The 17039-nt window shown below is 32.6% G+C and overlaps 1 protein-coding gene across 1 annotated transcript in view; it reads right to left on the bottom strand.

Moving 5' to 3' along the window:
• Window positions 1-17039, bottom strand: part of Ufd1 (ubiquitin fusion-degradation 1-like) — a 35745-nt gene that overhangs the window by 909 nt on the left and 17797 nt on the right. Inside the window, exons 5-9 of the mRNA XM_067282139.1 lie at window positions 9411-9541; window positions 8105-8177; window positions 7957-8025; window positions 7817-7885; window positions 2554-2595 (exon numbers count right to left, since the gene is read on the bottom strand). Of these exons, the coding sequence (XP_067138240.1) occupies window positions 2554-2595; window positions 7817-7885; window positions 7957-8025; window positions 8105-8177; window positions 9411-9541 (384 nt within the window). The remainder of the gene's footprint in view (window positions 1-2553; window positions 2596-7816; window positions 7886-7956; window positions 8026-8104; window positions 8178-9410; window positions 9542-17039) is intronic.

The raw sequence follows: 17039 nt of genomic DNA, 5'->3' as shown, positions 1-17039 counted from the left end.
TAACCCAAGAAAATCTTCTCAAAAGTCAGGAGTCGTCTTACACGCCCAGTCATCTTATATGCCGGAAAATATGGTATATGGTTGGCTTCACTTATTTGATAAATGGTCTTTTATCCTTACTGGCTGACTCCGTTTGAAATAATAAGACTTACATCACACGACTTTGCCTCAATTCTATCACGATACAACAGAGTCAGAAAGAAAGAAGCAATCCCTGCACTTGTTAGGAACAGAAGTGATTCTTGCCTGACACATGCAGACAGGTGAACTTTGCACTTGCTGCCACAAAAAAGAGAATTCTTGTACCTGCGAGTCATGGGAGTGGCGATCCTTGCACTTGCCAACACTGAGGGGCAATCTATCGCCATCAATAGTTTTGTTCAATTTTTGTGCTTATTTGCCGTTAGGTGTACACAATTGTTTTTTATTTTTGACCCCTAGACCTAAATTTCATTAGGTGCACTGTTGCATCAGAGAGCACAGGCATTAACAACTCTGTATATTGAAAACAAAGTGACAGTCAAGGACTCCTATGAACCCTCATTACATTTTTGAATTCCTCATCACAATTAAAGTTTTATCAAAATTGATTGAATGCAATTCTGTAAGCCACATAGAAGAGACTTCACTAATGCTCCACCTCAAATATTGGTGCTACAAAAATATATATTATTATTCAATAGAAGCTCTAAAAATCATGAAAAGGAGAGACATCTTATATTTTATGACAGTTGCAATAACATCCATATTCCTTTGCATTTAGGATTTTATGAGGGAGTCAAAAAGTAAGTTGCAATTGGCAAGAACTTTTTGTTGACAAACAATATTTAGATGAAATCTGGTAGCAACATTGGTAATACTTCTGGCTACAAGGTGTAGCAGATTTATCAGCTTGACTGTAGAGATTAATCAATTTTCAGACAAACAATGTCACATCATTTGGATGTAGCATCCAAATTGGAAGTTTGTGCAGAAATTTATTTCTTATGGGCAAAAAGATGTAATCTGCCTGAAATTTAACACCAGTTGAGGTAAATGCACAATGAAAGAACTTTTGCATAACACCTCAGATAGCATCATGAAGGCTATACTGGAAAAATTCAAATGGGAACATCCTCCCTACAGTCCAGACCTTGTGCCTTGTGATTTCCATGTGTTCAGCCCCATGAAAAAGGACCTTTTGAACCACCGACATGACTGATGAAGACATAACCGTTCTTGTGTCACATTTGTGATCGCATGTTGGACAGAAATACTTCCAAGGAATAAAAATACTTGTGCCACACTATGATGATCACTAAGTTTAAATAAACATTTATGTCAAAGTAGCAGTTGGATTGATTGCACCTACATACGGGTCAAAAATTTTTATTTGTGTGAATGTTTCATACTTTATTTTTGGTACAAGAGCAACTTACTTTTTGACTCACCCTCATATTATCCAACATAAATAATGATATTTAGTGAGTGAAAAACAAAATGAGCTTTATAAATTGGCTATTAAGTCTTGACTATACTTTGAGAGTCCCTGGTGTACAGATCTGCTTCTGTTCTGAATTAACCTACTTTTTGTTGTTTAAAACAGAATCTTAATACAGTTGTAAGTACTTCTTAAGAAATGTTTACAGAAATTTAAATTTATTTCTAATTTTAATTTTAATAGCACATAACTATAAAATAGCATACTTTAATCAATTGAATAAAATGCTTGTTTTCAAATTAAACAAATCTATATATATAATCGACACGAGTTGATGATGATGATAATCAGTGCAGAGCCCAAATGGTTAGGAGTTGAAAGTTAAAATTTGGTACACAGTTAGGGTACATCACGAGAACACACATTAAGAAGGGATTTTTCAAAATTCCTCCCCATGGGGGAGAGGAACAGGATTAAGGCTTAAGGCTTAACACTTCCATCAACAATGGAAGTGTTAAGAGAAAGCGACGTGCAAGATGCAGATGCAGTTTTATCGTTTTTGCGGAAAATTGAACATAGTTTTAGACCCATCTAAAAATTCTGTAATTAGTCTGGAAACAGGGGGGACCCAATTCTTGTATTCTGTGAAAACAGGTAAGGTTGACTATAATGTAATAATCTTAATGTTTGCTAAAACAGTTTGGTACTTAAATTTGGTACACGGTACCAAATTTCAACTCCTAAGTGTTAAGTAACAATGGAAGTGTCAAGAACCAATGGAGAACAAGAGAAAGTGACGTGCAAGATTTACGGGCACTGGAAAAAGAAAAAAAGTAATATGTTAGAACATATTTGATTTTCAAATTTAAACAGATTAGTTCAGTTTTTCTCGACTTTTCTTCTTTAGAACATTCAATAAAAATCAAACAATATCAGAACATTCAATTTTCAAATTCGACCTTTCTTTAGAAATACTTAGTTTGTTGATGAAATTACTCTCTTTCTTTTGTGACTATAAGGTAATAATCTTAATCTTCGCTATCGTTACTTTTGCCTGAGCAATGCCAGGCCTACCTGCTAGTTCTTTATAATAGTAATTTTACTAACACATCAGAACATTTTTTTGAACTTACAATAAAACTATCAGAATGAACTTCTTCAGGAGCAGGAAGAGACTGAAAATAAAAATATAGAAGTAATTATATAAAAAAAATTTATTCTTATATTAATATTACATTAATGATAAGGTTCATTATTTGAAATATTTTCTGTGTTATGCATTAAATTTGAAAAAAAATGATAACTTTTATTTTAGCAACCTTATTTCATTAACAAAATATATATCACTTCATAACATTATCCTTACTAATTTATTTAATTTGAGTTTTAAGTCTTATGAATAATTATTACAAAATTATCACAAGCAAAAACATTGAAATTAGATATACTGATGCTATTTCAAACTATGTGGAATAAAATTGTATGAGAATCAGACTGGATATAGACAACAAAATTCTCACTAAAGCAATGGCAAGCAGTAATGGCATGTACAGTACTTACCATTGTGATATCACTTTGGGATAAAAATTTGTCTGCAAGTGAGCTGAACTAGTCTTTTACTGGACAACAGGCAGAAAGAATAGAATTTAACGAACAGGAAAATGATTTACAAGAATGACGAAATTCAAACTCAAGTAGCCACAGTGACGATTATTAAAAGTCCATATGCTATATTCAGTTCAAAATGAAATTAAATCATACGAGGATGAATTGAAAAGTTTCCGGAATGACAACTTGGAAATCATTTATTTCGTTTTCATTATGCTTTATTTTTCAATGTAATCCCTTCAAATCTTTACGTACTGGATCTAATGTTTCTCCAGCTTTTCAATTCCCTTCTGGAAGTGATTTTCTCCATTAATTTACTCAACACAGCAAAGTGCTGGAAGTGTTATGGTGTGATGTGCACTTGATGGGGTGATACAATTAGAGATAAAAGCTAGATTTGTTATATTAATACTGCAGAATATCAGCAAGTACTAGATATGAGATATGCACCTAATGTCATTTTCAGATAAAATTGGAGGAAAGTTTTTCCAATTTTGACAAGATAATGCACCCAATCATAATGCAAAATCAACTTTGGACTGGTTTTTGGCAAATGGTTTGTATGTTATGGACTAGTATCTTACCAAAGAAAGTATATAGCAGAGATGGTAAACCTTTTTGGGGCCACATGCCAAACAGTAAGTACAACTCCAGGACAAAAAATTAGAATATTCACCTAACTGAAAGTTTAATGTACATTTTCTCATGAACAACACAAAGCACGAAATTTTTTCGACACTACATAAACATTAATGGGTATAATAAATATACATAAAAAAACATTTGAGTTAATTTGTCTGATTATCTGTTATAAATGGAAATTAAATGACAAAAAAAATAGAATAACAGTTTGACCATGACAAAAAATTAGAATATTAGCTAAATGTGGGTTAAATATAGGAAATACAACAAAATAATCTTAATATTTTGTGGCGTCGCCGTTTGCTGTAATTACTGCTCGCAATCTGTTGGGCATGGTGTGGATTAATGCTTCACATTCTTTTCTGGTGATGCAGTTTCAGATGTGTCAAATGCATATCAGTAGTTCCTCTTTAGAAGTTGATCACCATTCATTAAGTCATCATTTCATGACTCCCCACAAAATTTCAATGGGTTTAAATCTGGGGAATTGCTTGGCCAAGGCAGGATTGCAATCTGTTGTTCATGTAACCAATGTATCATTGACTTCGTGGTATGAGAGAATGCTCCATCTTGTTGAAATAGAAACATTTTCTCAATTAAATCCTCTGCCAATGGTATCAGAAATGTCTCTAAGATGTCTTGATGTCTGTGCATTGACACGTTGCTGAAGAATGCACAGTTGTCCTATGCTGTTAGCACTCATGCATCTCCAAATCATGACAGATGATGAAAACTTCACGGATCTTTCTTCATACAGTCCTTTTCGTAGGCCTCTTTGGTTGTTCTCCATACACGTGGGCCTTGGTCACCACAGGAGGAATTCGTCACTGAAGAGAACATTATTTCAGTCATCCTGTTTCACATGAGCCTCTCTCTGCATCATCTGACACTCATTTGTCATTGCTTTTTCATTAGAGGTGGCTTCGTCTTGGGAACACGGAAATCGAAGTGCATGTCATGCACCCTTTGGCATGTGGTTTGGTTACTACATTCACTCCAGTTGCTCTCCATTGTGCATGCAAGTGTTTAAAGTGGTTTCACATGACAATCCTTCTCAAGTTTCTCTCATCCCTTGCAGTCGTTGCTCATTTACATCCACATTTCTGGAGTTTATTAGTTAAAACTTAAACATGGTTCTGTTGTTTCAGTACTCTAGAGACCATTGGCTGCGAGCATTTTACATAATTCACAATTTCTTTTTTGTGTTCGTCCTAGTTTGTACAAGGCTATGATAATACCTTTAGTTCTGTCACCGATGTCGCACCTATGCCCCATGTTGTACTGTTATACTGCTCTGCCCAGCAATATGGTAATTTGCATTACAATTTAGTTTTTTATGGCTGGCTGTTTGGTTGTTTTTGCTAATATTCTGTCATTTCATTTCCATTTGTAACAAAAAAACGTTTGAGTTAATTTGTCTGATTAATAGGTATAATAAATATAAATAGACATTGTTTATGTAGGGTCAAAAAAAAGTTTTGTACTCTGTGTTGTTCATGAGAAAGTGTACACTAAACTTTCAGTTAGATAAATATTTGAATTTTTTGTCTAGGAGTTGTATACTTAGCTTTTAACATGGTTATGCATGCCAAAGTTTTAGACTTCAGATAATGATATTTAAATACTGTGGCAGTACCCACCATGTATTTATTTTGTGAATGATTAAATGTGATGTTTAATAATATTTTAAGAACAAAAGAATGTTATATCAGTGTAAATATTCATGTGGTGTTATAATATTTGTCTATATTTTCATTTTTCTAATTTGTGTATTTGGATTTAACACAAGGAGTTGTTATGGGTGACATATATAGGGGATGTAAAAGAGCATGGGATTTTTTTTTTCTTATGTGTGAGGTGAACAAAAGAACTGGTTAGAGAAACAGAAGGACTGAGTGGGAATAGAAGTGAACTTTGTGAACAATCCAATCCAATCCATTTTCACTGAAAGAGAAAAGAGAGACCAGGGCTGAGTAGATACGCAGAGGACAATGTTGTACCGGGTTTGACATTTCTAAGACTTTATTTCTATGAAAGTGAGAATTTGGACTGAACCCCATCAGTTGTATATTATGTACATATCACCAACACCTTCTTGCTGGCTGTATACCTAATTTTAGTGTATTATTAAATGTTTTTGTTCTTAGTGTTGCTTGTTTTTGCATACTCAAAACTCCACAATACACTGCTGGTCATTAATTTGCTACACCATGAATGCGGCATGCAACAAATGCGAAACTTGCATGAAAGGTACAACATGCTGGGATATGCAAATGAATATCATTTCAACGCATGCTTGCAAAGTAGATAGGAGTAATGCTATCTACAGTCTGTATAAAAGGGAAGATTGTAAAGCTGGTTTCTCAAAATCGTATTTGCATGTTGGTTGTTTATGTAAAAGTTTTGTTATGCCTAGTGTAAAAAGGAGGAATGCCTACCAGTATGTGTCAGAGTTTGATTGTGGTAGAAGCATGGCCTATGGGGACTGCAGTTTATTGTTCCACCCTATTACTGCTCATGTTGGTTATGATCACATGACTGTCATGATAATATGGAACTGATGGGTCCAAAAGGGCCATACAGAATGCCATGTGGAATCCCAGCAGCTTGTGGACACACATGCCTGAGAGGACAGACATCTTTTCCATATGCCTTGCAGGATTGTACAGTTGTACAGCTACATCATATACCCTAAGTCAGGAACTTGGGTCATTTTCAAAACAACAAATGTCTGCGCAGACAGTGCGATGACATCTGCAGCACTATGGATTATGCTTGTGTGTAACATAAGCATAATCCATAGCACTGCATAGACTTTGGACTTTTAACCTAAGCATAATGCATAGCATTATACTTATGTTAAAAGTCCAAAGTCTGGTTATATCTAATGATATGGAGTGGTAAAAATCCAAAATCCCTGATAAAATGTCCATATTTCAAGCTTTTACCAAGAAATACTGGTAAATGTCCAGAGTTACCAACCAGCTTGGGTGAAAAAAGTATTTGTATGTATCTGATGTTTAGTAATATAGTTTAAAATTGAAATATAGTTACAATTTAAAAAATGAAAGTATTATTGTAATGATTTTTATATAATTTACAATAGTAGTTATTATTGTAAAACTATAAGGTGTGATTCTTTAAATTATTTGAATCACTAAATTAGTGCTGAGTAATGCTAAAGTTATGAATGTTTGGACATTTTTTAAATTGTAAGTATATTTAATTTTTTTTAAATAAAGGTCATGTAAAAATGTATTTTATAATTGTAATTTTAATTTTTAGTTTATAGTAAACTGTGGAACAAAAGTCTTGTAATGGCCCCTGTATAAGATCTTAGCATCAATGCCTCCAAGAGCACATAGCATCAATAAAAAAACATGAAACACCATTGCTTTATCCGCTCTAGCCTTGGAGGAAGACATGCATACACATTGGATCAAGACAAACTTTTACACAACTCAAGTAACAAAACACAAACATGGCACCTGGGAAAAACTCAAAATTTACAAGGCAGCAAGAGAATAAATGGCCATCAACTATAAAGACAATACTATAATGACCCAGGCATGGAGGGCCTTAAACGAAATACAAAAAAATCACACTGCAAGAACAGACATGTCATTAGTACTAACCAACCAATCATAACACAAGTGCTAAATTTTAAACAGTCCAACATATGACATTCTATTTTTAGAAATTAAAAACATTTACTACAGACATCATCATATGTTCATCACAAACATTGTTCTATGTTTGAAAGACTTCAAAATCTGAAGATAGAACAAACATTTTCAGAAGTGTTATGCCTCCAATATTAATATTTCACGTTACTGCTGGAGCCTCATGATTTCCACCTCTTTCTCCGCACAAAAATACAACAAATTTTTGGCCATTCAGATATGTTTATGAATGGCCAAAGAGTCATCAACACAGATAAGGTGATTGCCACTGCAAAAAGTGCACTTCAGATGGTTTTGAATGAGGGGTTCCAGGACATTTAAAAAAAAAAAAAAAAGAACACAGTTTACCTCTTGTAGCAACACGCTTTATCCAGTGGTAATAGTGTCTAAATGTATACAGAGTCAATAAAAACTTATTCTGTGTATTTTTGAATGTACAGTACCACATTATAATTATAAATACCTGAATATCTTCATTCATATTATTTTTATGTTCTGGTTCTTTATAACCAACAGCAGTTGCAAATTCTACCTAAATAAAAAAAAAACAATTTTATGTAAAATTATGCTTAAATCACAAATTATATATTGATTAATTCTTACTTTCATATCACATTCAATAATTGTAACTGCTTCACCTGGTTGGGTTTCTAAAACACACAGTTCATAAATCTGAAATGTATCATCATTAATTAGATATTAAGTAATTTTAAATTTAATTTATAAAAATGAAAATAAATAAATATTATACCTTGCTGTTATATTCAATAGCAATAATATCTCCAGTTGTTAAACATGCAAAGTTTCTTAATGCATTTTCCAGACTTAATTGTTAAAAAAACAACTTGAAATAATAATAATTTTAAATAATATATTACAAAATATATTTTGCAGTAGCAACAAATTTAGTAATATTTGATAAAAAAAGTTTTGAAACATTATTCATCTAGTTTTAAAGCTAAAAATTAAAATTAAACCAAAAATTTCATGAGAATTAATTTTTTCTGATAAATTACAAAACATTATTAATATAAATCTAAAAGTATTTGCAGTTAGTGAATATTGAGTGACACACAATGGAGGAGCACATAATGATTATCAAAACTTATTACAGGTATGAGGAAGTTTTGCTGCAACTATATGCAAATTACATGGTATTTTTGGTTGGAGAAACATGCCAAATGAGTTGACTGTGCAAAGACTGGTTTGAAAATTTGAATAAACAGGCTCGATTATGGACAGCAAAAGAACTGGCCATCCTCATACCAACTGGTCAGTTAAAAACATTGCCACTGTGAACATTAGTGCAGCTGAGTGTCCTGAAATGCCAATTTGCCGTTTGTCACTGGAATTGGACATTTCAAGAAGTACCATGCAGTGAATTTTGATGAAGTGACAAATGTGACAATGAGTGACAGTTTGGTGTGGATTTTGCACTATTGCAGTGATTGGGCCAAACTTTTTTGAAAATGAGGCTAAAAATGCAGTTACTGTCAATGGTGTACATTACCCACATCAGAGTTTTTGTGGTCTCATTTGGACATCATGGATTTGAATGACATGTGGTTCCAGCAGGATGATGCCATCTGTTGTACAACACAGAAAACAACTGAGATGTTGCAGCAGGAATTTCATGGGTGATTCATCTTGCACAATAGTGATTAGAATTGGTAACCAAGATCATTCACTCTAACACTGTGTGACTTTTTTATCTGGGGATTTGTAAAGTCCAAAGTTTATGACACTAAAATAAGAACAATTCCTAAATTAAAAGCAGAAATTTGTAAAGTTATCAATGAAAATGAGCCATAACTGTGTGAAAATGTAATTGAAAATTTTGTCAAAAAATATTTGTGTCAGAAGAGTCGTGAGGGGCATTTGTCAGATATTCTATTCTATATTTAATTGCAATGTTTACCCTTTAAAATGATGTAACAACTTTGCCAATTAACAAATAAATAAAATGTTCTTTTTATAATTTAAATTCTAAGTTACTTTTGGGACAACCTGTATTATTTTAACTAATTATTAATTAAAATGCTATTTGAAAAGGATACACAGCTTTTGGATTTGTAATATCTAAGAAATCTTCTGACTGAGGTTGAAATTTTGAAAAATTAGCAACAGGCAAAGCAGCACTTTCGATCTGAAGAATGCCTCCTTCTTCTAACAATAAATTTCTCATCATCTATTAAAACATATAGAAATATCATTTAAGAAAATTATTTTTATGAAAATTTAAGACATAAATGAATAAGAAAAACTATTATTATTATGTTGGGTTAAGTGAGATATACTCTGTTAACACCGGTGGCTGTGTACTATGCCGGACCAAAGTCAAGACATAGTAACCAAAACAGAAATTAAAGAAGTGTATCAGTGTGTGTGTCTGTATTCAGGAATTTTCTCACATTATGACATTTATTCAATATAGTGGCCTTCTGTAGTGTGATGTATGTGTTTCTATTCAATTCTAATGTGCCCAGGCTTTTGTGTAGTGAGTGTGGTATGACACCTGTAGAGGAGAGAACAACAGGTACAATAAGCACCCTATCCATCCTCCACAGATGCCTTATTTCCTGGACGAGTTCTGTGTACTTGCTAATTTTTTCAGTGCATGCGTTTTGTATATTGTGAGTGTTTGGAATGGATATGTCTATAATGTATGTGATTTTATTGTGCTTGTCAATGAGTGTGATGTCTGGTCTGTTGTGGTAAATTGTTTTATCTGTGATTATGGCTCTGTCGTAGTACATTTTGTGCGTGTTGTTTTCCAATACTGTCTGTTGAATGTATTTGTAGTATGGTTCGTGGATGTCTACTAATTTCTGTTTCTTTGCGTGCTCTTGGAGTATTATATTTGCTACTTGATTATGTCTGTGTAAATAATCTGTCTGTGCCAAGAGCTTGCAACCAAAGGTGATGTGTTGTATAATTTCTGGCATGATGTGACATTTTCTGCATGTGTCATTTGTGAGTGTTGCATCTTTGAGTATGTGTTTTCTGTAGGTTTTAGTATTTATGACCTGATCCTGTATGGCGATCATGAATCCTTCCGTCTCCCCAAAGAGGAATCCCCAAGCTAACCAGCTGTTTGACGCAGTTTTGTCAACAAAATCCTGGGCCATTATTATTATAAATATTAACGGATAGAGATGGAATTTTATTTGATAGTATATTTCACTTAACTTTAATGATTGTATTTACTTTAAATAATTATCATTATTTATATATTGCCTGTGCTATATATTGTTATAATATTGCAAATAATTTATCTTATATCAGTATTAATACAATATCCAAATCATTTGGGTACTTAAAATGCTCTGAAATCAAATTTAAATTAGTTTTGGATTCAGATATTTCATTTTGAATGCATTTTAAAATCATTCCTAGTTTAAAATAAATTATTATTTAAAATATATCTAAATGATTAACATTTTTCTTAATTAATATTCAGTTATTTGTATTTAATTCAAAATTTAATGGATTTTAATATAACAACATAGCATTCCATATCTTTAGTAGCACAATATACCATATTTACTGCCAAGAAGGATGCAACCTGGAAAGACTTTTATGTAACGCTGGCCCCAATTGAAGTGTTACTAACTCAAAGAAAACCCAGAAAACTCTACTTAGCCAGTCCGTTAGCCATGCGTGAACCCACAACCAACTAACAGTGTTCAATGGTTTTATCCACTCTGTTACTAAAGTATACTTATCAGGTTACAATTTGAAAAAACTGTAGCACTATAAATTCCCAGTCATCCATCTGTCTCTAACTTTCCTTAATCTCAAGAATGGAGTTAGATAGATGAAAGTGAAGGCCAGACATAGAAATCTTAAGAGAAAGAGGACCAGATTAACTATATATGAACTTCCAATTTGTACCGCAAGTCATGTTATTTCAATTCAAAAACTTCCCCCAAACAGAGTTAGATACATAACTGGCATGACTCTATTGCTAACAGGAAAAGTATGATGTAAGGGGGAAAAACAGTACTACACCACACAGGCAACTGCTATGTGCTACATGTCACAGTAATGGTGTGATAGTGCATCTATTTCGCACTATATCATTGTTGCAGTAATTCAATGAATATAATATATATTTTTTAAAATTATATCGATTTTTCTGTAAGAATTATATTCAGTTAATTATTTTGTTAACCCTTTTGGCAATAGATGGCACTATGTGTAACTCTGAAAATCAACTGTAAATAAAAATTAATTGATTTATAGAAATGTAAACAATATTTTGGGTGGGATGTACAATATTATCTAAGTTAGAAGTATTAGAACATAATTACCGAGTTTCACAGCAATTGGTCGAACGGCCTAGGAGTATATAGCGAACAAACAAATAAACATCCTCATTTATATATATTGCTTAGTACTAAGTAATTTGGTACTAGAGGTAAACATTAGGTGCTATCTCTTATCTAAATTAATAATTTTAATTAGGCTCATCCAGAAGAAAAGAACTAGCCTAGAGCAAGACTTGAACCGACAACCTCCACTTGCCATGAAAAAAGAAGTCACACCACCACAAAGGAATCTGAGTAGCCAAATGCAAGTTGCAGCCAAATGCAAGTAGAGGTGACAGAAATATGCAAATACAGTAGAGCGTCGATAAGTGGAACCAATTGGGGACTGGGGTCCTTCCAGTTAATGATTTGTTCCAGTTTCCGACTTTGTACGAAAAAATACATTAACCTGTCCGATGTTCAAATTTTTCTCCGTTGCGTATCGCTTCCTGTTGAATTTTTCTCCGTTGCGTGTCGCTTCATGTTGAATTTTCGTCGATTTTAAGCCTAACGAAAATTTTTATAATAATCATCGAGGCTATCGTATCGTTAAAAATTATTTCTGCATTTTGTACAAACAAAATAAATATATTGAAGAATATAAAAAACATGAAAATTATACTTTAAAAGTAAATTTAGTATCAAAAACATTCGATTCAGCACAACACAGTCCGACTGAAAATCGTTCCACTTTCCGGCCATTCCACTTACCGACGTTCCACTTATCGACGCTCTACTGTAATTAAGCTTACATACACATCAGGTCACATGCTACCCAGTTTTGGCTTAAAAAGACCAGCAGCCAGCTCAGGCCATAAATGCTATCAGCAATGGTTCATGACAGCCAAACTTTTGAAGGAAGCATAGAAAATGCCTGAGATCACAGTGAGCTGAATGCCATCATCAAGTCATGTACTTTTAAAAAATTAATTATGTTATTTTGTTTCTTGTTTTTTTCAATGGATTGTCACATCATGGTTAGGGATTGCAATCCAGCAGTGTTTTCAATCCAGCTGGATTTTTGCTGGACCAACATCATTCCAGCTGAATCCAGCGCAGATGTATTTTGGGTGCAATAAAGTGTTATCTATCTATCCAGCAATTTACGGTTTTTTTTTTAAAGAAATAAAACATTTTTTTTAAATACTTAAGAAACTTTTATTATTTAGACTGGTCACTATAAATCAGTAAAACGTCTAACACATTTAGGTAGTAAACTTATCTTTGGTTCGGTTTAACACTTGAGATAGAGATAATTGACTCTTGAGATTTAAATGTTGAGTTAGATTTTAATTATAATGTAATCTTTAAGTTAAATAATAGCAAAGGTAATACTACTAATTAATTTATATAAATATATAATAATGTAAGGACAGATAATCAGTGGCTAAGTGGCTATAACCAGTTTTCTTATATAGGCTCTACATATCAGTCTGAAGTTATTTATAAGTAATTTAATTATTAGTGTTAGTAAAGTAGTGAGTAAGTAATTAGTAGTAGTCTAGTAGTTAGTTATTATTATCACAATCATGAATCATATACATTCATATCATCATATATCTAAAATACTGATACTCAGTTAAATAGTTAATTAAATTAATAACTAGGTAATCTCAGTTTTTCACTAATTTTCATAGTAAAATTGTCTAGCCTAGCCTAGCCCACTAACCATTTATAGAATAAAAGATAAAAACTCTTACTTAATAGAATTAGATAGAAGTTATAAAATATTAGTCTTGTCTTGAATAAAGTATTTTAAAGGATTAAATAAAATTAGATCAATCACTTCTGTTATTTTTATGACTTTTCTGGAAGTAGGATCTCAAAAAACAAATGGTATTGATGGTGTTGTCTCCCAACCTACTTCTTAATGAATTGCATATATATCCCGCTGTGGAGAAGGCCCTCTCTGCCTCTACGCTAGTTGATTCCGGGGTCATCAAATAATCATAAATCGTTCCGTCATGTGATTCATTGACGTCACAACCGACCGTAAATTAGAATTATGCACTAGGACTAGAAGAGGAGTTAGTTATTTTATTTAGTGCGAAGACACTTTATTTAGCAAGCGTGGAAAATCAACTGGCAATTAGATCAGCAGAGGTAAAAGGACGGGCGGTGCAATATAGAGAGGGGTGTAGCATGTGCCACACTGAACGGCAATTGTCACTCTCTCCGCCGAGCGATAGCGCACGTAGCAAAGCAGCAACGCCGACAACGTAGACTTTTGCTCCATTATTTAGAAAGTTAACTGAGTATTTGTGGATTCGCAGCACTGGATCCAGCACCAGGTGCTGGATCCAGCAGGCCAAAGAATGCGCTGGATCCAGCTGGATTGCTGGATGAGGGATCGAGCAATTGCAATCCCTAATCATAGTACAGCATGTGACAATCATTGTCTCCTGCTGAAACTCCTTCCATCATTATGTATTTCTCATTTATACAATTTAACACTAATACAACACATTTTTTGGTACCCTACAGCATTTTATTCTCACTTATGCATTATTCATTTTGAAATGGAAAAATTTTAAGTGATTATTAAAAATAGTAAAAAAGCAAATTATGTATTTACTTCAGCTTAGTCACACTGACAGCAAATACAAAAAGCGGAGTGAATAATATATATCATATTTTCATGGATTGATGGTATACTGCATATAATCAGGGGAGATCAGTATGTTGGAAACCCTCGGGTTATTGGCATGCCAGCTAAACTGCAATTGAAAAATGAAATTACTCAGATCTATTGAAACTAACTGTTAAGTAAATGTTAAAGAAAACATTCTTCCGAGTACAATAAAATAATAACAATAACATTGTATCTTGACTGACATAAAATCAGGAAGAGTTTTAGTTCACAAAGCAGTAAAACAATAGGGGAAAAAAGTGATCACGTGACATAGGTGTCGCGCATATCGATACGGTTGTAAACAAGCTGTTCCGTTCGAAGGATAGCTTACTTTATAATAATGGAAGAACAAAAATATTTTTTAGGAAGGTTAACAACGGTACAATTAAAGGAAGAATTAAAAAAGTACAATGCCAAGTTAGCTGGTAGAAAAACCGATTTAATAGAAAGGTAAGTTAAAATAATCTACATCTATATTTTTATCGTTAATTATTACATTTATAATTTCAAGTCATTATAACTATTACATGATAAGGTAACTTACCAGTAGATGAAAGTTTTAAGAATAAGATTTCACAAAATGCACATTTTTCGTCGATAAAAACATTTAAAGATCAGTAAAGTTCTCATTGATTCCTTTCACATTTGTCTAACCAATACATAAGGTCAAAACTTTAATTAAAATAAATTTTTTTTCCTTTGGAATATGGTCATGTACTGAGCCTGATATATTATAACCAATTTATACCAGTATCTGAAATGTTAACTGTACCAATAGGTTATCACTGTAATTTAGAACAACAATCAATACAAACAAAACTACTTTCTATGAAGTTCTAAGACAATATAAGAGATATATATCTTAATCTTTTACCAAGAGAAAACAATATTTGGAGTATTTAAAATAAATATAATCAAAATGTCTTTTTTATTGGTCACAAGTCATCTTGTTTCAATAATTTAATGCAATAAGACTAATTTCTTCACCAATAAACTTTTTGTACAAGTGAATTTTTGCCCATTTTCTTTTACTAAATCTGGCATACACTATATATATGCCATATTTAGGTGCTTGTCAATACTGTTTAGTTACCTTATACTGTTTATTTTTATATTATATGTAATATATTAAGGTAAGAATATAATATATAATAATAATTTTTGCCTTTCCTGACAATGAGACAGAAAAAACTAAATAAAATATTGGTGATCATATCTTAACTAGTTATTAAACTTGTTTACAATAATTTTCAGGTTACTGGCATGAGAGGAATCAGGAAACTCATAATTTTTCTATATCCTGTGATAGCTCTCCTGAACTCAAACTTCCTGATTCATCTGAATATAAGGATCTCTCTCCAAGTTTACAAATACCAGTTTTGACTATAGATACAATTGATGCCTACATGGAGATGTCAGATCAAAGAATGCCACTGTCTGCTGTGCAGATGTATTTTAATGAATTCTTATTAACAATAAGAGGAACAAAAGAAAAAAAATTTTCATATTTTAAAGGTAATGTAAAATCTGAATTAACCAAGGGGAACAGATTTACACAGATTTAGTAATTACAGATGATGGGGTTATAGAAAATGTAATATGTGAATGTACAGCAGGTAAAGGGCCTAAAGCATATTGCAAACATGTATATGTAACACTATTGGCAATAGAAGAATATGGAAGAACAGGCACATATAAGTGTCACAAAACATGCACACAGGTTCTGCAAACATTCCATCAGCCTACCTGCCAACATAAAGGTTCCCCAGTTAAGGCTAGTGAGCTTCCATTTCATTTATTTAAGAAGAGAGGAATGAAAAGAAAATTATTGGAAGACATAAAATTTGACCCCAGACCATCTGGCAGTACAATCCCTGATTATACAAACTTTGTTATTAATTTGGCAATGAACATGCAAAGTGGTTGTGCAATACCGATATTGCAATTAAGGCAACCAGCAAACATGAGGGCTTTAGAATCAGATCATGATTATTGCAAAAGCACAATGTCTGAAATGTTTTTAAGTGCTTTACATGTAACTGAAGCAAGTAGGGAGTACATAAAACATTTGGAAAAAGAGACCAGATTACAATGAAAAAGTGCAGTTTGGAAGAAGGAACATTTGTTGCATTTGACATCTTCAAACTTTGGAAAAGTTTGTAAATTAAAATCAACAGACAGAGTAAAATTGTGTGGCTCATTACTGTCAAGTAGGCCAATAAAAAGTAAGGCAATTTCTCACGGCTTAAGGTATGAAAAAGAAGCAATTGAAACATATTCTTTTGTAAATACTCCTGTGAAAGAATGTGGCATGTTTCTTCATTCAAAATACCCATTCTTAGCTGCAAGTCCAGATGGGCTAGTGGATGATGATAAAATATTAGAAGTTAAATGTCCTTACTCCAGTTTTAAACTTCCTGTGAATGTGCTAAAGATACCATATTTGGAATGTACTGATGACAAAATTACTTTAAAACGGAATCATGATTATTTTCATCAAATCCAAGGACAATTAGCAGTGACAAATAGACAAGTTGCTCATCTGTTTATTTACACAAAAAGTGACTTCAAAGTTTGTATCATTCCAAGAGATAATAAATTCATTGCAGACATGATTGAAACACTAATTATGTTTTTCCATGAGCATATTAAGCCAGTTCTTTTTTTAAAAAAAATGTTTTATAAACATTAAGTTTATAGAATAATTGAGCTAATTGTTATTTTACAATTTGAGTTTATGTAAA

Source organism: Centruroides vittatus, unplaced genomic scaffold, assembly GCF_030686945.1.
Source record: "Centruroides vittatus isolate TY-2023 unplaced genomic scaffold, ASM3068694v2 contig_120, whole genome shotgun sequence".
NCBI lineage: Eukaryota > Metazoa > Arthropoda > Arachnida > Scorpiones > Buthidae > Centruroides > Centruroides vittatus.
This window is presented reverse-complemented; position numbering and strand designations above follow the sequence as displayed.